At 57.4% G+C, this 19112-nt stretch overlaps 1 protein-coding gene across 3 annotated transcripts; it reads left to right on the top strand.

The window, feature by feature from the left end:
- The first annotated feature begins 8548 nt into the window (after nt 1-8548).
- Nucleotides 8549-16541, top strand: AMOTL2 (angiomotin like 2). 3 transcript variants are annotated; one of them, XM_058812046.1, is made up of 10 exons: nt 8549-8596; nt 9552-10316; nt 11581-11803; nt 12300-12444; nt 12585-12677; nt 13307-13602; nt 14066-14358; nt 14477-14688; nt 14967-15107; nt 15285-16541. In XM_058812046.1, exons 2-10 carry the CDS (start codon nt 9640-9642, stop codon nt 15341-15343), a joined length of 2139 nt encoding a protein of 712 aa, XP_058668029.1. In that variant the 5' UTR covers nt 8549-8596; nt 9552-9639; the 3' UTR covers nt 15344-16541. The 3 variants fall into 3 exon arrangements, with proteins under 3 accessions (XP_058668029.1, XP_058668028.1, XP_058668027.1); XM_058812045.1 differs by having other exon boundaries at nt 14964-15107; XM_058812044.1 differs by having other exon boundaries at nt 14952-15107.
- Nucleotides 16542-19112: the final 2571 nt, after the last annotated feature.

Genomic DNA, 19112 nt, shown 5'->3' with positions numbered 1-19112 from the left:
TACCTTCAGTGCAGCTTTCATGTGACAGCAGTGGGGTTCCAGTACCTGGTGTTTCAAATTATTGGGATAACAAATAATTCCACTGGGGAGGTAATTTGGGAAGTGGTGGGTGGTTCTAGGCACACAGGTGATTTTAGTGATATAAAGGTAAATAGGCTTAATCTGTCTTTTAAATCCTTTTATTTTACACAAGTGCAGGTGGAACAGCTGTGCCTGCAGGGCAAGGGGTTAACTTGGATGGAGGGGAGGGGAAGGGAAGGGAAGGGAAGGGGAAGGGAAGGGGAAGGCATGGCAAGGTAAGAGAATGGAAAACAAGGGAAAGGAAGGCAGGGGGTGGGGAGGAATAGGAAGGAAAAGGAAGGAAAGGCAAGGCAAGGCAGGACAGAGGGCAAGTGAAGCAGCCTGGGCAGGCCTCCCAACCCCATTCTGAGGATGGAATGGGATGGAAGTTCCACCTGCCCCAGTATTTCCCGCCTGCCACTCCCAGGCCCTCCCAGCCAGGGGGCAGAAGATGCCCAGGATGCCAGAGATCTCCTGGAAGAGCCCAAAGGCATCTCTACTCTGAACTTGGGAGCCCTTGGGAATTCTCCTGCTGTGAAGACAGACTCCTCCAGCCTGCCCAGTGGCCCCCCTGACACCAGCTCTCCTGAACCCCACACTCCAGGGAGTTTATCCCTGACCCAAGGGATTATCCTTGCCAACACTTCCTTCCAGACCCGCCGCTCTTTATGCTGTTCCACCAGCAGCTGCTGGATCCCTGGTGAGTGGTGCTCATCTCCCTTGGGATGGCTTCTCCAGTGACTTCAAGTGGGAGTTGCCAAGCTGGAAGCCTCAGAGCACTTGGAAATGCCCTGGAAAGGGAAGGTGCTGCTGGCTTCTGGGAAAGGGCTGCACACTCCAAACAGCCCTGGCAGTGTCCAGAGAATGAACCATCCACATAAAAGTTTTACTGGGGCAAAACCAACTCCTGAAGGCTGCATCCATGTCCCAGCCATGAGGTGGTCCTGGTCTGCTGCTGGTGGTGAGCAGGGGAAAGAGAGGAGGAGCACAAGGAGCTGCTCTCAGGAATGACATGATGTGCTGCAATGCAAGCCATGATCCCACCCCTGTATCCCATGGAGCATCCCCACAGCCACGGGGAACTCTGGGAAAGCTTGGGCTGCAGGAGAGGGGTTTGGGTGAGGTTTTGGGGCAGGCAGCTCCACTCATGGGCTGCACTTCGGGATAAGGAACAGGTTGCTTGGGGAATTTGTGGCTGCCCTATCCCTGCAAGTGTCCAAGGCCAGGCTGGACAGGGTTTGGAGCAACCTGGGACAGTGGAAGGTGTCCCTGCCCATGGCAGGAAGTGGAACTGGATGGGCTTTAATGCCCCTTCTAACCCCAACCATTCCATGATTCTGTGATCTCAAGCACAGGCTTCTATTTAACTCTCACATTCACCAGGGGATTTATTTCCCTGCCGGTCCCTCTGCTCTTCCAGAAGCCATCCATGAGTGCGAGCCAGAGCATCCTGCTGGGACAAGCCACTGGCAGCTGGATTTGGAGCAGAAGCGGACAAACCACCTGTAACAGGTGAGGTCCAGTTCCACTCTCTGTGGTGTGGTTTGCAGAAAGATGAGAGAGGAGCCTTTCTACCCTTTCAGAGGGAGGATATTTGGGAGCCCCCAGTCCTTCCAGAGGGAGGATATTTGGGAGCTCCCAGCCCTTCCAGAGGGAGGATATTTGGGAGCATTTATACCCTTCCAGAGGGAGGATATTTGGGAGTTCCCAGCCCTTCCAGAGGGAGGATATTTCCAGTTCACAACAATGTCTGAGCCCTCTTGCTTTCTCACCCTGCAGGGACAGGACACCATCCCCCAGAAGAGGCTTTCCAGAGCCCCATCCAGCCTGGCTTTGGACACTTCCAGGGATAGCAGCTCCCTCCTGCCTTTCTCATGGGCCTGTAAGATCCATACACCAAAATGTCACTGTCAGACAGCAAAGTTGTGGCTTCTCCTGGGCTGGGACATGGGACTGGAGAAGATGGGAGTGTTCCCACTGTCTCCAGAGCCTTCAGGGCAGGATGGGAGCTGGCAGGGATGGACACAGCACCATGAGCACCCCTCTGAGCCCGGGGATCTCAGGGCTGGAGCTGGAGCAGAGGCTCCCCCTGCTCCCCTGGGCTGGGATTCAGCTCTCTGTTGATTCAGAGCGACCCTGCCTGACTCACCCAGGAGCTGGGCTGAGCCTTTCCAAAGGAAAAACTCGCATTAAACACTGCCACAAGGCTCTGGCGACCATATGGAGCTGGGAGAGGGCTGGGGGCCAGCCCTGACCTCTATTGTAGGGAGGGCAGCACCAGTGACCCCACTCCCTGCCCCCAAGGGCTGGCTGTTCCCAGGCCACTCAGGTTGTTCCACAGGGCTCGCTGCTAAATGAGACAATTAAATCCTTGAGCCCAGGTTTTAGTGTTTCCATGTGCAGCCAAGTATCTTAATCTGGGCTGTTTGGGGAATTTTTATCCCGTGGATCCCTTGGTATGCCTGGAATGTTTGCTTTTCCTACTGTGTGCGTGTGTTTGAGGCACTCCTGTAAAAACAAGAGCTTCCTGCCTGCCTTGTAAATCTTTCCTTGATTGGCAGAGCGGCCTTTGGTGATTAATGAAGGGGCACGAGGACGGGGCTGACACCCTCCAGGAGCTCCTTGCAAAGCCCCAGCACGGTGGTGGGGAGCTGGGCAGGGACCCCGGGGCTGGCTGCTCTCCAGAGCCGTGCGGTGACATCGGCTTTCGGTAAGAGCCTGGGAGAGGAAGGACCGAACGGAAATTCCAGAGAGCTAAGGAAATGCTCCAGAGGGCCGGGACTTCACAGGCATTTTCTATTGTATCATCGGGATAAAACACGCGGCTCCGCTCGCAGGGAATCGCGCCGTGGCCAACCAGGCCTTCCCACCTCGGCTGGGCTGGGAAAAGAGAGATTTGTCCCAGCCAAACCTGTCCATCTTGGCTGGGAAGGAGGATATTTATTTCAACCAAGCCTTTCCACCTTTGCTGAGCTGGAAAAAGAGAGATTTGCCCCAACCAAACCGTCCCACTTCGGCTGAGCTGGGAAAAGAGAGATTTGCCCCAACCAAGCGTTCTCACTTTGGCTGGGTTGGGAGGGGAGACGTTTATTTCAACCAAACTTTTCCAGTTTGGCTGAACTGGGACAGAGGAGATTTGTCCCAGCTAAGCCTTCCCAGCTCGGCTGGCCTGGGACAAGAGAGATTTGTCCCAACCAAACCTTCTCACTTTGGCTGGGCTGAGAAGGAGGATGTTTATTTCAACCAGATCTTCTCACTTTGGCTGAGCTAGGAAGGAGATTTGTCCCAACCAAACCTTCCCAGCTTGACTGGACTGGGAAGGAAGACATTTATTCCAAACAAACCTTTCCACCTTGGCTGAGCTGGAAAGGAGGATGTTTATTCCAACCAAATCTTCTCACTTTGGCTGGACTGGGAAGGGGGACATGCATTCCAGCCAAACCTTCCCACCTTGGCTGGGCTGGGAAGGAGGATGTTTATTCCAACCAAATCTTCCCACCTTAGCTGGGCTGGGAAGGAGGACATTTCTTCCAGCCAAACCTTTCTACTTTGACTGAGCTGGAAAGAAGGATGTTTATTCCAACCAAATCTTCTCACTTTGGCTGGGCTGGGAAGGAGAATATTTATTCCAGCCAAACCTTTCCATTTTGGCTGAGCTGGGAAGGGAGAGATTTGTCCCAGCCAAACCTTCCCGGCCTGGCTGGACTGGGAAGGGTGGTCAGAGTGCCTGTGGCTGCCCTGCTGAGCAGATCTTGGCTGGGCAGAAATAAAATTTTATAGATAAGAATTAATAAACAACCTCAAGACTGAAAACTGAAGAGTCCACGCTCGCTCTTCAGCTGCGCAGGCCGAAGCAGAGACACCCTGCACATCTCGGGGCAGAGAATATTAACAGCCAACCCAAGAGTTCTGCCCCCTCCTTTTGCAAGGGGTGGCTCCAAACTGGGGTTCAAATCCCCCCCATGGCCCCGGGGAGGGGGCACAGACCCACCCACCCACCTGGATGTGCTCCAGACTCAGGTGGGCAGATGGAATCAGTGAGGAGGTGCTGCTGGTGGCACTGTGACACTTCCCTGGTGTCTCTGTGTCCCCCCACATCCCCACCGAGCCCGAGCTCTGGGACGGGAGGTGGAGCCTCCCCAGGTGGGCAGGAAATCACACCCAGCCCTTTGAATTTCTCAGGAAAAAGAGAAAATTCCTCAAAGGCGGCAAAACAACAGTGAAGGGCTTTGCTATGGAAATGCAGAGCTGTGTCCCCTGGGGCTGGTGGCTCCTGGCTTCACCTTTGTCCCTGCTGGCATCTCCTCAGCGTCCCCTGGACCGGGTCCCACTGGGGCTGGCAGGTCAGGAACAAACCCCTCGCAGGAAACAGGGGAATAAAGGAAAGCAGAAAAGAACAATTTAACATCCAGGAATGGAAATGACTCAGGGGCATTAAAATGCAGGGGAGATGAGAAAGAGGAGGGTCCTGGCCCTGTTTTCAGCCACATTTTTTCCCTTTTAAAATTCCTAAGAAGGGGCTTTCTGAAGGTGCCTGTGGCACCACCTCCCTGAGTGTTTGATGGATGAAGAACTGTGGCAGGAGGTCTTGGGGTGGGGATGTGCCCTGGGTTATCCATATGGGAACTTTAGATCAACTACAGAAGAGGAGAGAACCCAGGAGACAGTGGTGGGGGGAAATAGGAGCACTCCAGCTTTCTGTGATCCTTACCTGGGATAGATCCAGCATCCCCCTGAAAAAAGAGGGGAATCTCAGGGGTCTGATCCTGGCAGAGACACCTGAGGTGTGGAGGAGCTGGCTGCGCCCAGAGTGATGGCAACAGTTGTGGATTAATGTCTTGGGGATGGCTGCTCTTTCAGGTGGGATCAGTCCGGGTGCCCTCATTGCTCCAGCTGTGTCCCCACCAAGACTAACAAGGTTTTCCTTTGATGGAGAAGGATCTTTCCATTCCTTCCCTTTCCTCTGGGTGGACAGGGATCTTTCCATTCCTTCCCTTTCCCTATGGTGGAGAGGGATCTTTCCATTCCTTCCCTTTCTCCATGGTGGAGAGGGATCTTTCCATTCCTTCCCTTTTCCCTGGGTGGAGAGGGATCTTTCCATTCTTTCCCTTTTCCCTGGGTGGAGAGGGATCTTTCCATTCCTTCCCTTTTCCCTGGGTGGAGAGGGATCTTTCCATTCCTTCCCTTTTCCCTGGGTGGAGAGGGATCTTTCCATTCTTTCCCTTTCCCCATGGTGGAGAGGGATCTTTCCATTCCTTCCCTTTCTCCATGGTGGAGAGGGATCTTTCCATTCCTTCCCTTTTCCCTGGGTGGAGAGGGATCTTTCCATTCCTTCCTCCACCGAGGAAGAGCCATATCAGCCACAAAGCAGCAAAGCAGAGTGAGGGGATTTGGCACAACCAGGAGGATCCCAATCCCACCCATGCCCTGCCCATATTGAGGAGTGTTCCCTGTTGGGGTTTTGGGAAGGGAATTCACCCTGTTGCACAGCAGAACCCCAGGTCACACATTCCCAGGGGGAATCAGACCTGGACACCCCAAAATGATGCAAATTTCAGAGAGAGGACAGGGAGGATGAGTTGGCCTCAGGTCTGGCAGTTTGTGGGGTATCTCCATGAGGACAGGGTCCCTCTGGATGGGATGGTGGGAGCAGGGGAGGGGCTGGGCTGCTGCCTTGGCTCCTTGCCCATGGGGTGCAGTTCCCTTTGGGGGCAGTCTGGGGAATCCTGGCACGGGGAAACATCACTTGTGCAATTCCTTCAACTCCAGCTCCTGGCTGCACTCTGAATCCAGAGTTTGGGACAGAAGCAGCAGGTACCTGGAGGAAGCTTTAGCAGGAAGATTGCCATGGAAAGGTTTGAGGTGTTCAGCATGGCCACAGACACTGTCACTGGGACTCATGGGATGCTGTCACCAGTGTCACCATCTCGCTGGGAGATGTGCTGAGGCTGCAAACCTCCCCTCCATGCCAGGCACCTTCCTCTTGCCACAATGCCCCAGTTTTCCAGGCTCAGCACGGCCGAGGGCTGAGGCACTCTGGGAGCCTGAAGACAGCCGAGGTGATCTCATCCCACGAGTATTTTCTTGGCTCCCTCTCCCGGCTCCACCGCCTCGGCGATAAGGCTGGGCTGAGGTCAGTGGGAGGGTCTGGCATTGCGGAGCCGTGTGTCACCCCGCCCAGCCTGGGACACCGCGGCACCTGCGCTGCCTCCAGCCACGTCCCCCAGGCCCTGCCCCATCCTCCGGGATGCTCCACCTGGGAACAGGGTCCCTGCAGGCACCCAAAGGTGCCCCCACCACTGCCCCCGGGGCCAGCTGCTGTTTTACCTTCTCCTGGGGAAAACCAAAAGGTTGAGGCCTTTCTTACCTTCAGTATTAGAAAGGAGGAGAGGAAGCTCTTCAGATCACTTTCCAAAGGGGTGTTATCAGCCCAGGAGGGGTTTCCTGCTGCCAGAAATAGGGCAGTGTTAGGATAGGAAGGGAAGCAGGGTGACACAGACATGGATAAGGCCAGGGGGATGAGCCAGGAGAGGAATCCTGGGTGCTGGGGGAGCTGGGCTGGTCCCTTGGAGCTCAGGTGGGAGCCCCATCCATCCAGGAAAGAGCAGGGCAGAGCCACTGCTGGGTCCTTTAGGAGATGCTGCTGCTGGGCTTGGTATATTGGAGTGGTGCATCATCCATCCATCCATCCATTGATCCACCCATCCATCCATAATCCATCCATCTGTCCATCCATCCATTCATCCATCCATCCATTCATCTCTCCATCCATCCATCCATCCATCCATCCATCCATCCATCCATCCATCCATCCATCCATCCATCCATCCATCTGTTTATCCATAGAATCACAGACTGGTTTAGGTCAAAAAGGACCTTAAAGCTCATCTTGTTCCACTCTCTGCCTGGGACAGGGATATCTTCCACTAGACCACGTTTCTCCAAGTCCTGTCCATCCATCCATCCATCCATCCATCCATCCATCCATCCATCCATCCAACCATGCAACCCAAGGTGCTGGGCCTGGCCCAGTGTTTCCAGACTCTGCACATGCCTGGGGACAAAGGGACAAGTTCTGTGCTCTCATCTCCTCCCCACACCAAACTAGACCCTCATTGGGGCTTCAGGGTGCCAATTCCCACATTTCAACCTTCATCCATGAGGATTTGACTTGTCACTGGGAAAACTGGGCTGGAAAACATGTTTCTTGAGGTTCCAGGTGCTCCTCTTCCTCCAAGCGCTGACCATTTCTCTGCATTTACTTTCCATGCTCCCCTGCTTTGAGTCTGGTATCTGCTACACATAGGAGATTTATTTTCCCCCCATTTTTTGGGAGATAACCCAGAGGTAGTGACCTGTGCCTGCAGCCCTATTCCTGCTATTGCACCCTGGGTGCCTCGGGGGTGATACCAGCATGTGATGGAGCAGATAAACAAGGAGAGGAGGCTGGAGACCCCCATGTCCCCCTCCCAGATCAGCCTCCCGGCTCTGTGCCAGTCAGAAGATGCTTTTTGAGCTCCCTCAAAAGAATGGGAGCTTAATGTCCCGGAGCTAATAAGCAATTTTCCCCTGCACCTGCCTCTCCCCGCCGCCTCCCCTCCGGCCATCTGCCGTCTCTCTCGGGGCCTCTGGACTCTGCACCGGCAGCCTGGGGCTGGGATGGGGCTGGTGTTCCACTGCTTTGGGGCTGGGGGTGCTCGGTGTCCCTTCAGAGATGAGCTGGGGTGCTTTGAAGGGGGAGTTCAGCCCCTGAAACCCTGTGTGCCCCCAGGGAAGGGGGTGGCAGAGCCCCAAAGGGGAAACTGAGGCAGCAGGGGACACGCAAAGGTGCCGAGGCAGACACGAGCTGGCCGGAATTGCTGCATCCCACAGGGAGCTGGCATCCCCAAACAGAGGGGGTGTGAGGATGGAGGACACAGGGAGGGAGGAATGCAAGGAGAGGGATGTGAAGAGGGGATGCAAGGAGGGGGAAGGCGAGGAGGGGGGATGCGAGATGGGGGATGCAAGAAGTGAGATGTGAAATACAAAGAGGGGGACATAAAGAGGGGGATGTGAGGAGGGGGATGTGAGGAGGAAGACACGAGGAGGAATGTGAGGTGGGGAATGAGAGGACAGGGGTGTGAGGTGGGGGATGTGAGAAGGAGGATGTTAAGGAGAGAGACACAAAGAAGGGGGATGCGAGGAGGGGGGATGCGAGGACGCAGAATGCGAGGCAGGGGGGATGCGAAGAGGGGGCATGCGGGAAGGGGGGGCCCGAGGGGGCAGAGCAGATGGGGCCGGCAGGCTCGGGGTTGCCCCGGCCCCGCAGACAAAGGCCGGGGCAGATTTACGGCCCGGGACAGCTGGCGGGCAGAGCCGCCCCCCCGGCCGCAGCTGCCGCTCCCGCTCCCGGCCGCGCTGCTGCGCCGGCGGCGGCCCCGGGGCGGAGCGGGGCGGGACCGGCCCCGCATTCCGGGCATAGCAGAGCCCGGCCCGGCCCCCGCGGCCCCGGGACGCTCAGAGCCGCAGCAGCACCGCTCCGCTCCGCCATGCCACGGTGAGTTCTGCCATCGGGACCCCCGACCGGCACCGGGGACCCCCGGCACCGGGAATCCCCCAGCACCGGGACCCCCCTGACCGGCACCGGGATCCCCCGAGCGGTATCCGGACCCCCTAGCACCGGGAATTCCCCGGTACTGGCACCCCCTCCCCCCCGGCACAGGGAACCCCTCTAGCACTGGGACGCCCCCGACCGGGATCGGGACCCCCGAGCGGCACAGGGATCCCTCCGGCACGGGGATGCCCCTGGGGAAAGGACGCTCCCCCACACCGGGAATTCCCCAGCAGGGATCGGGACCTCCCTCCCTCGGCACCGGGACCCACCCGGGCCAGCAATCCCGGGACCGAGACCCCCTTGGACCGAGGTCCTCCCGGCCGGGGCTGGGACTCTTTGACGGGGATCGGACCCCCCTGGCCCAAGGAAGGCCCCAGCCGGGACTGGGATCCCTCCAGGGGAAAAGGACGGCCCCCAGCTCCCAGAACCGGGACTCTTCTCCTTGGGACCGGGACTCGCCTCTTCCCCCCCGGCACCGGGACCATCTCGGGGAAAAAACCCTCTCCCATGCCGGATCCACCCCCAGGGACTGGGAACCCTCCTGAAACCCTCCCAAACGGGACCGGAGCATTCCTCCCTCCCGCACGGAAAAATCCCAGGACCCTCACCGGGACTGGGACACCTCTGCAAGTCCAGGACCTCCGTGTCCGGGGATGGGGGGTCCTATCCATCTCCCGGTGGCTCTGTGCCCGGTCCCGTGGGGCCGCTTTATCCCGGGCCGTGGGGCACCAGCTCCGAGCCAGCCCCAGGTGCGGTGCCGGTGCTGGGCTACTCCGCTCTCCCAGTGCCGCCACGGGCACGTCCGGGCCGGATTCCTGGCAAACATTCCCGTGTCCATCAGGATCCAGACCGTCCTGCCCCGGCTGCCTCCCAACAATCCCGTTTCTCCCTGCCGCAGGTGTCTCGGCGTGCCCAGTCGCTGTTGAGGTCCCCCGGGACTCCCCTCGTCGGGTGGAATCGTGGCTCTGCCGCCGGCACGGACGGACATGAGGACGGCGGAGGACTCGAACGGCACGGTGCTGCACCGGCTGATCCAGGAGCAGCTGCGCTATGGGAATCTCACGGAGAACCGCACTCTGCTGGCCATCCAGCAGCAAGCCCTGCGCGGCGGCGGCGGCGCCGGCAGCCCCCGCTCCTCCCTGGAGAGCCTGAGCCCCGAGGAGAGCCAGATGGTGCAGCAATCCACGCGGCAGGAGCCGCAGGGCCAGGAGCATCACTCCGACCACGTCTACCTGGAGAACAGCGTCTACCGGCTGTGCCCGCCCAAGGGCGAGGAGCTGCCCACCTACGAGGAGGCCAAGGCGCATTCCCAGCTGCTGGCATCGCAGCGCGGAGCGGGGACGCGGGCCGAGAGCGGCGCCCGGCGCCCCGACGAGGGGCTCAAGGAGCTGAAGCACGGCCACGTGCGGTCGCTGAGCGAGCGGCTCATGCGGATGTCGCTGGAGAGGAACGGGGCCAAGGCGCAGAGCCCCATCAGCGCGTCGCACAGCTTCCCGCAGCTCTCCCGGCAGCTCGTCCCCCTGCGCGGGCAGCAGCCCGAGGGCACGGAGCCGCGGGGACCGCCCCCGGAGTATCCCTATGTCATACCGGCCCAGGACGCTTACCTGGCTGAGCCCCGAGCCTGCTCCCGGGAAGGTCCTGCATTTCAGCATGCTGACATCAGGTAAAGCTGTTGCCCCTGGGCTCTCTGCTTTTGGATGCCTCTCAGGGATGTTCAGGATGGATGCTTGGAGGGGCAGTGGGGGCCCAGAGCAGCTGCTTTTGTCCTCACTGGCCCAGGCCTGCTAGGAGCCCCCCACTCTGCTCCTGTCCCCAGCTCCCCCAGCATGGCTGGGCTTTTCCAACCAGTGAAGAAAATCCCATTCCCACAGCAGACCCTGCCTCCTTCCCATGCACCAGGAGGGAGCTGGGGGTAATTTAGGGAATAATCCAGGAGCTGGAAGCAGCCCAGGAAACAGCTAAATGTGGAATAGGTATGGGGCAGGATGCAATACAAATATGCTCCCTGCTCCACAGAAACCCATGCCATGGTCCTGAGCTGGGAATGTCCATGATACTTGGAATTGCTGCTGAGCAGAGCTTGGGCTGGTGCCAGGTGGTCTGTGGTCCCTTTGGCAGCTCAGTGCCTCTGGCAAAGCCCCCTGGGTGACTGTGAGATGGACATCTGGGGGTCCAGGCATTGCCTGGAATTTGAGGAGGACTGGAAACAACCTCTTCCAGTGTGGAAAATGATGGGAAGAAGGGAACTGGTGGCTCAATGTGAGGACACACTGCTCCCAGCCCTGCTGATCTATCCAGGCAGAGAGCGATAGCATCTCCAGCAGGAAAACCTTCTCCTTGCAGGGAACAAAGAGGGGAAGGGGAGCTGTGGGGAAGATGTATTTATTCTTCCTTGCTCGTATATCATCCCGCAGGAATGCAGCCCTTGGCGGGCAGCCCGCGGGGGAGCGCAGCGGGGCCAGGCCCTGCTCAGGGATTCCAGAAGGGATGGTGAGCTGGGATGCTGGAGCACTGGCACAAGGGGCAGCCAGGCTGGCCTGGCTTCTCTGAATATAAAAAGGACACATCTACAGTTTGGCAGTGAGGGCCTATGTCAGGAGTTCCTTGCTTTTCACAGAAAATAAGGAAAATGCTGGCTTTCAAGGTGCATCCTATGCCAGGCTGCCTGCAGCATTCCCAGCAAGAGAGGGACCTGGAGGGTTGGGAGCCCATCCAGACCCACTGGCCAGGTGCTGGAGGGGTCGAGTCAAGGCATCCCTGCAAGATGGGATGTGTGGTTAGACAGCGAGCCCTTCCCAGCTCTAAAAAGCAGGATAGGCACTTCCACCTCCTTTGAGGTGACAGCAGCACGTGCCTGATGGGATGCTGGAGCTGCACCCACCTCTCCCATCCTGCCCACCCTGACACCCCCTCCTGGCTCTCCGCAGGGTGCTGCCCACCTCGGTGCCAGCCGCGTTCCTGCCGCTGTGCCCGGGCGCGCTGGCTCCGGCGGGCGTGGAGGCGCTGGTCAGCGCGCAGGCCGTGTCGGCCGGCAGCCGCCTGGCCCGGGCCGACGCCGTCCTGCGGGACAACGAGAGGCTGCAGCGGGACAACGAGAGGCTGCGGCGGGAGCTGGAGAGCTGCGCCGAGAAGGCGAGCCGTATCCAGAAGGTGAGGGAATGGTGGCAGCTTCTTCCCGTGTGCCTCCTGCCCGGGGCGATGCTCGACCAGCTGCTGTGAAAATTCACCCCCTTTAGTGATTTAATCCTTTCTCCTCCTCCCTCTGGCGGCTCGTTCCCCTCGGAGCAGCTGCAGCACGGCAGCCGGGGTTGGGGAGAAGGAGCCCATTCTCCAGTGACCCTCTCCCTCCGCCTGTCCCCCCATCCCGGCCGCCACAGAAAGCCCTTTGTGTGCCCGTCTACAAGGGGCGGCTGTTCCCCGTGGCTGGGCTGTGGCAGAGCCAAAATTCTGTGGAAAAACTCTTCCATAAGAGAAAAGACAAAAAAAAAAAAATATCAGTTTTTCCCCCAAAACAGCGCGCTTGGGGTGAACTGAGCTCCTCTGGCAGCTCAGGTTGGGCTGAGCACCCCGGCTGGGCTTTGGCTGGCATGTGCCTTTCCTCATTCCATGAATACCTAACTCTGGCTTGTCCCTTCCTCCGCCCCAGCTGGAGAGCGAGATCCAGCGCATCTCGGAGGATTACGAAAACCTTGTCAAGGCGTCCTCCAAGCGGGAAGCCTTGGAGAAAGCCATGAGGAACAAGAGGGATTGTGAGATGCGACGGCTGCAGGATTTCAACCGAGACCTGAAAGGTGAGGCACCCTCTGTGTCCCCCTTCCTGTGGGTGTTTTGTGTCCTCCAGCTGTTTCCATGGGAAACAAGGTTTTTTCTCCTTCCTCCAGCCAAAATCTTGTATTTAAATCTTAACTGAGGTTTTTTTATTTTGGATCAGAGCGGTTGGAATCTGCGAACAAGCAGCTGGCCAGCAAGAACCAGGAAAACCAGGAGAGCAGCCAGGGCAGCGTGGCCAAACTCCTGGCACAGAGTAAGTCCCGGGGGATGGACACCCATCCCTGCCCGGCTCCCCGGGCATCTGCGAGCAGGGCTCGGCTGCAGGAGGAGGAGGCGGGTGTCGGGCGGCAGCTCTCGCCCTTCCCCAGGGAGGATGGAGCAGTTCTTGGCGCTGGACTCGAGCCATTAATCCCGGCGGCCGGCCGGCGGCGTGACCCGCATTCCCCACATTCCTGCCGCGGCTCCGGCTCTTCCAGCACCGAGCCCGCACTCCCGCCCCACGCCAGCCCGGCCGTTCTCTCCCTCCTCCCTCCTGCACTTCGCAGCCATGACAGCCTGGGCTTTTTTGGGGGAAAATGTGCTTAAATTTTCGCAGAGAGATAGGATGTTGGTGTTAGTAGGAAGAATTCCATGCCCTTCCCTAAGGTGGCTGGATTCACACCAGGCAGGTCTCACCCTTCCTGAGATAAAATTTAGGCTGGAATGTGGCACGTGGAGGCTTCTGGCCATCTGCCCAAGCGGCTGGAATGCCCCTGACCCCCGTTTGATAGAAGATCTGGCGGAAGGGGTGGCATGGCCAGATGTTGGGAAGCAAAGAATCCCCACTGTGCTTCACAGCCATAGGGAAGTGGAATATCTGAGATTTGTGGTGTTCCCTTTCAGGCTATGAGCACCAGCAGGAGAAGGAGAAGCTGGAGCGGGAGGTGTCCCTGCTGCGCAGCGCCAACGAGGACCAGCGGCGGCGGGCAGAGCTGCTGGAGCAGGCGCTGGGCAGCGCCCAGGCGCGGGCGGCCAAGGCGGAGGCCGAGCTGCGGAAGAAGCGAGCCTACGTGGAGAAGGTGGAGCGGCTGCAGGCAGCCCTGGGGCAGCTCCAGGCCGCCTGCGAGAAGCGGGAGCAGCTGGAGCTGCGGCTCCGCACCCGCCTGGAGCAGGAGCTGAAGATGCTGCGGGCTCAGCAGGTGGGTGCTGGCGAGGCACGACTGTGTCAGTGTTAGGATGAGGGAAGAGATGAGGATCTGACTCCATGTTTCAGAAGGCTTGATTTGTTATTTTATGGTATATATTATATTAAAACTATATTAAAAGAATAGAAGAAAGGATTTTATCAGAAGGCTGGCTAAGAATAGCAAAAGAAAAAATGATAACAAAAGTCTGTGGCTTGAACTCTCTGTCCGAGCCAGCTCACTGTGATTGGCCATTAATTAGAAACAACAAACATGGGCCAATCACAGATCCACCTGTTGCATTCCACAGCAGCAGATAACCATTGTTTACATTTTGTTCTCAAGAGGAAAAAGCTTTAAAAAAAGATTTTTCATAAAAGACGTCTGTGACACACGGCGGCTCCAGCCAGGCACAGCGGGTGCTGCGTGCTCCCAGCACCTCCTCATCCTCACTGGGGCTCTGTTTTGGTTGCTGCAGAGGCAGGCGGGCATGGCCAGCGGGGGGACGCCGGAGCTGAGCGCCCACACGCTGTCGGAGCAGCTGAGGGAGAGGGAGGAGAAGATCCTGGCGCTGGAGGCCGACATGACCAAGTGGGAGCAGAAGTACCTGGAGGAGTGCACCATGCGCCAGTTCGCCATGGACGCCGCGGCCACGGCGGCCGCCCAGCGTGACACCACCCTCATCAGCCACTCGCCACGGCACTCCCCCAACAGCAGCTTCAATGAGGACCTGCTCCTGGCCAGCCACAAGCACCAGGAGATGGAGAACAGGTTAGTCCCACCTCACCAGAGGCGTATGGACCCCATCAAACTTTTTGGTTGGGCAATGCCTGGATCCTCCTCTCGCCATCCAGCTCCTCTTCCAGCTTCTGCCTTTCCTGCTCTCCAGGTTGAAAGCCCTTCATGCCCAGATCCTGGAGAAGGATGCTGTCATCAAGGTCCTGCAGCAGCGCTCGCGGAGGGACCCCAGCAAAGCCCTTCAGGGCTCCCTGCGGCCGGCCAAATCTGTGCCCTCCATCTTCGCTGCCTCCGCCACCCCGAGCTGGCCAGGGGCTGGCCAGAGTGACCGGTCATCCGAGGCCAGCTCCCGTGGCAGCACAGGTAAATAGGGACACCTGCCTGCTGCCTGCCTTCATTTGGCACTGGGGACCTGCTTGCAATTTTCTCCTGTGGTTTTGGAGTTGGAGAGCTTGGGGAGGGGTGATTCCTCCAGGATCAGCCAGCAATCACAGAATCTCAGAATGGTTTGGGCTGGAAGGGACCTTTAAGCTCATCTTGTTCTACCCTCTTCTATGGGCAGGGACACCTTCCACTGTCTAATCTGGCCTTAAAAACTTGAATCCCTTGCCTTGAATCCCTAACAGAGTCTCCTCCAGCAGGCAAAGCCACCGCTGAAGGGACAGCAGCGTCCACTGCCCTTCCCTTGCCATCGCACTCCAAGCATGGCAGCAAGGACGGCAGCACGCAGACAGATGGAGCGGCCGGGAGCAGCGAGCAGGGCGAGGGCACCACAGTGCTGGGTGAGTTCCCCCAGATGGCACAGGGCAGGGAGCTGGGATGGCCTAGCATGTAGGGTTAGCATCCCTAGGATGGGATTTGCACAAGATCATCAATTTTTAAGGCATTTTTGAGGCCCCAGTTGAGTTGGGTGTGTTCGAATCCCTGCGAATCCCTGTAAATCCTTTCTTTCTCTGCAGAGAGCTCGGCCGCTGCCAGGGCCCTGGACCTGTCTGACATGGTGGAGATCCTGATTTAAGGCCACCCAGGGCTGCACGGTGGCCTCTCCATCCCTCCTGCCAGCATGCTGGGATGGAGAAGCGTCTGGGAAGGAGGGCCGAGTTGGGAGCTCAGCAGTGTCCCTTCAGCCTCGGCAGTGACTCCAGGATGTGGCAGAGTCCCTCCTGCCAGCATGCTGGGATGGAGAAGCGTCTGGGAAGGAGAGGCCGAGCCGGGAGCTCAGCGGTGTCCCCTCGGTCTCGGCAGTGACTCCAGGATGTGGCAGGGTCACTGTCCCCTCAGTGCCCACACGGGTCCCTGGCTGCGCAGGGCGTGCTGGAGCCCGGGGACCCCGCGGTGCCTCCATCCCCATCCTGGCTCCATCCCAACTTCATCCCCATCCCAGCTCCCACTTCTGGGTCTTGGCCATCTGCACCCAGCCAGGTGCTTGGCTTCCAGCTGCAGAATCCCTCTCTGATGGCCCGAACTGTACCCACAAGCTGAACTCTGCACGGGGGCAGAGCTGGGAGGGATCCTCTGCGCGTCCCATCGACCACCAGGATCCACGTGGCCAAGCGAAGCACTGGGAGCACCAAACTCCCATCACCTGCCTCCTGCCTGTCACAGGCTTTGTGATGGGGTGACAGTGAAACAAAAATGACAATGGAGGGGATGAAGGGTGGAGGAAAAGTGGAGGTGAAAGGCTCTGAGGATGGAGGCAGTGGGATGTGCCACTCTTCTCCTGGCTCTGTCCCCTGGCTACTGGCAGCTGGCTTCTGCTTGTAGCCAGTGCCAACATCCCGCTCCTTGGAGCTTCCCATCCTTGCCCTTCATGTAAATATATATATTTTTCTTTATTTCTTTCCCCTTTCAACATGTGCATTTGCTGGCCAACTGCATTTTTTATTTTTCTCTCCCCAGACACGTAAAAAATGCGTTCGGTTCTCGTGCATTGTTTACAAAATGGAAAAGAAGCAAAAAATTATGAAAGAGGAAAAAAAACCCCAAACCCCATGACTTAATATATTTTATATTAATATTGGTATTTCTTTTTAAGTATTTTTTTTCGTGCTGTGAACTTTTTTTCCTGCCAAAGACAAGTTCTCGTTTGTGCGTTTTAAGTTATCTTTAAGTATTTAAACATAAACCTGGCTGTTTCGTTATGCCACCCTATACCGAGATTGCTGTAGCATTCCACTTGGTATAACAATATTTTAATAAAAAAACCCAAATATTGATCCTTGGATTCTCTTTTTTTTCCATGCAATGCAGAGAGATGGAGGTGCCACCAGGGGAAGAGGGTCTGGGAGTGCTGACCCCTTGGTTCACATGTCCTTCCCAGCTCCCCAGGGCAAAGATTTGGGGTGCAGCTGCATGGAAGAGGGGAAAAATGCTCAGGAGGATTTCTGCATTCCCCAAAATCCCATTGGGATCCCATTCCCCTCATCTTCATGGGGGGAAAAGGGTGGAGTTGCCTAAAAGTGTTGATGTGGTTTCCTTCCTGCTCTGGCGTCCCTGCATCCCTGTATCCTTGATTTCTGCATCCTCATGACCCTGCATCCCTGTGTCCTCCATCCTTGTACCCTGCTGTCCTTGATCTCTGCATCCCATAACCACATCCTGATGGGATCTTCCTCACAAAACCCCTTCCTGCCCTCCTCAGCCCTTGCCACATGGAAAACTTTAAAAGACTCCCTCATCTCTTCCAGCATAGATGGATCTGATCTCCAAGCTCTCCTTGGCTTTGTCAGCAATTTCCAAGCCCTTCCCACTCTGCCTGGCTTCTTGGTCTTCTGGAAGACCAGAAGTTTTCCATGACTTGGACTTTTATTTTCTGATAACTGTGGTGTTAATGCTTCCCAGGGAACATCCCTGGGGACTCTGCCATCTCCAGCCAGGCCAAGGCTTTCCCTTTGTGCCACCCCTTGGCATTAACTGAGAGCTCATCTTTGTTATCCTGCTGTCCCTGGGGACCAGGAGCTCTTCTGCTCTGCAATGTTTAGCTTGGATTATGTGGAACAACAGCATCAGAAATCAGTTTTGCTGCCAGCTCTTCCATGGAACCACGGAATCATTTAGGTTGGAAAAGCACTTCAAGATCATCAAGCCCAACTGTTAACCCAGCCCTGCCAAAGCCACCACTAAACCATGTCCCCAAGTACCACATCCACATGTTTTTCAACACTTCCAAGGATGGTGATTCCATCCCCTTCCCTGGGCAGGATGCCTTAGGACTCCATTGAGTTGATCACTGGTCTTGGTGGGACAGCGATGCTGAATCCCAGCTGAGCCCCAACCTTCCCATTCAGGAATCTGGAAGAAGTATGGCTAAAAAAAAGAAAATTTGGGTCTTTCTGTGGCTGTGGGACAGGTCTCTATCCCTGAGGAGCAGGTTAGGGAGGCGTGGAGCAATGTGAAGCTTGGAGCTGGGATCCTCCTATGCACCAATGGCTTCTCCTGGGTGTTGTGAGCAGGGAAATCAGCTCTGCCTATGCAGAAGGCTGAAAAGGACCCTGAAACGGGGCCAGTGATGGGAAGAACAGGGTGGGAAGCTCACAAGGAACTGCTGAGGTCGGGAATATGTCTGGGGGATCCTGGTGGCCTCCAGCCAGGGCTGTACCTGCCCTGCCTCCCCCAGCTCCCGCCGCTCCAGAGCCCGGGAAGGCCAGCAGCATTCCTGGCATACCACAGCTCTCACACCCCGTGCTTTATTTACCCAAATCCGGATGCAGAGTGGCCTGGCTGCAGGTCTGGCTGTTTGTAGGGAGCTTTCTGAGACCAGGGATTCAGGGAATGGGCTCCTGTTGAGAGCTTTGCCAGTTGATCCTCACCCCCAGGGCTCTGAGCCTCAGGGCAGTCAGAAAAAAGCACAAAGCCCACCTGTGGGTACAGGAATTGGGTTGTAGGGAGAGAATTCCGAAATCCAGAAGGTAGACAGAGATCCCAGCTCCTCCAGCCACACTTTTCGAGGAGCTGTGTGCTTTGTTAGGATGCTGTTCAGCCAGAGCAATATCCCAAAGGAGCTGCACACCTTGGCCATGGAAGCTGCTGTGGGGGGGGTTATCACCTGCTCTGTCCCCACAGGCATTTCCGTCTGCCCTTCCCACTCTGTCTCCCTGGATTTCACCATCAGCATTGCCTGGGCCCACTGTCCTTTATCCCATGTCTGTCCTTTGTCCCATGTCTGTCCTTTATCCCATGTCCCTGTCACCATGGCACAGCTGAAACACCAGGTAGGAGCCAAACCTCCTGCTGCCATCCCTGTGATCTCCGTGTCCTTGATCCTTGTGTCCCTGCAGCCCTGTGTCCTTCTGTTTCTGTGTCCTTCATTCTCCATCCCTGTATCCCTGCATCCTGTCTGGGACACAGAGATCCCATGCCCTGGCAGGGGATGCTGGAGGTGCCTGCAGAGCTGCTGGCTGGGCTGGCACCTGCATGAGACTCCTCCTGCCATCCACATCCCTGAAGAGACGGGGAAGGGCCAGCAGGCTCTGCTCCAAGTGTCACTTTGGTGGCTTTGGGTGGAATGCCCCATCCCGAGGCAGCAGCTCTTGTGGGTGACAGGGAGATGGTTCTGCTGCCCCAGGGCTGTCTGGGGAGTTCTGGTCCCTCTGTGGTCACAGTGGGCTGGGACAAAGCCAAGGATTTCCTTGGGGCTCCCTGGCTGTCCACCAAGCCCCGTTCCCAGGCAGGAACACCTCGTTGCCTTGGTGCCACACCACTGCAGCCTCTCTGCAGCTGTGGTTCCTGCTTTTCCTCATTTCTCTTTGGAGAACATTGGAACTTGGTCCTTGGAGCATCCTTGAATT

This window comes from Ammospiza caudacuta, chromosome 11 (genome assembly GCF_027887145.1).
Source record: "Ammospiza caudacuta isolate bAmmCau1 chromosome 11, bAmmCau1.pri, whole genome shotgun sequence".
In the NCBI taxonomy this organism is placed as follows: domain Eukaryota; kingdom Metazoa; phylum Chordata; class Aves; order Passeriformes; family Passerellidae; genus Ammospiza; species Ammospiza caudacuta.
The sequence above is the reverse complement of the archived record's forward strand: the minus strand, read 5'-3'. Positions and strand labels throughout refer to the sequence as shown.

Coding starts and splice junctions, on each gene's coding strand:
- AMOTL2 (XM_058812044.1), top strand. CDS start 9,640: ATGAGGACGGCGGAGGACTCGAACGGCACGGTGCTGCACCGGCTGATC. Junction 11,804..12,299: donor AGGCGAGCCGTATCCAGAAG/GTGAGGGAATGG, acceptor CCTCCGCCCCAG/CTGGAGAGCGAGATCCAGCG. Junction 13,603..14,065: donor AGATGCTGCGGGCTCAGCAG/GTGGGTGCTGGC, acceptor TGGTTGCTGCAG/AGGCAGGCGGGCATGGCCAG.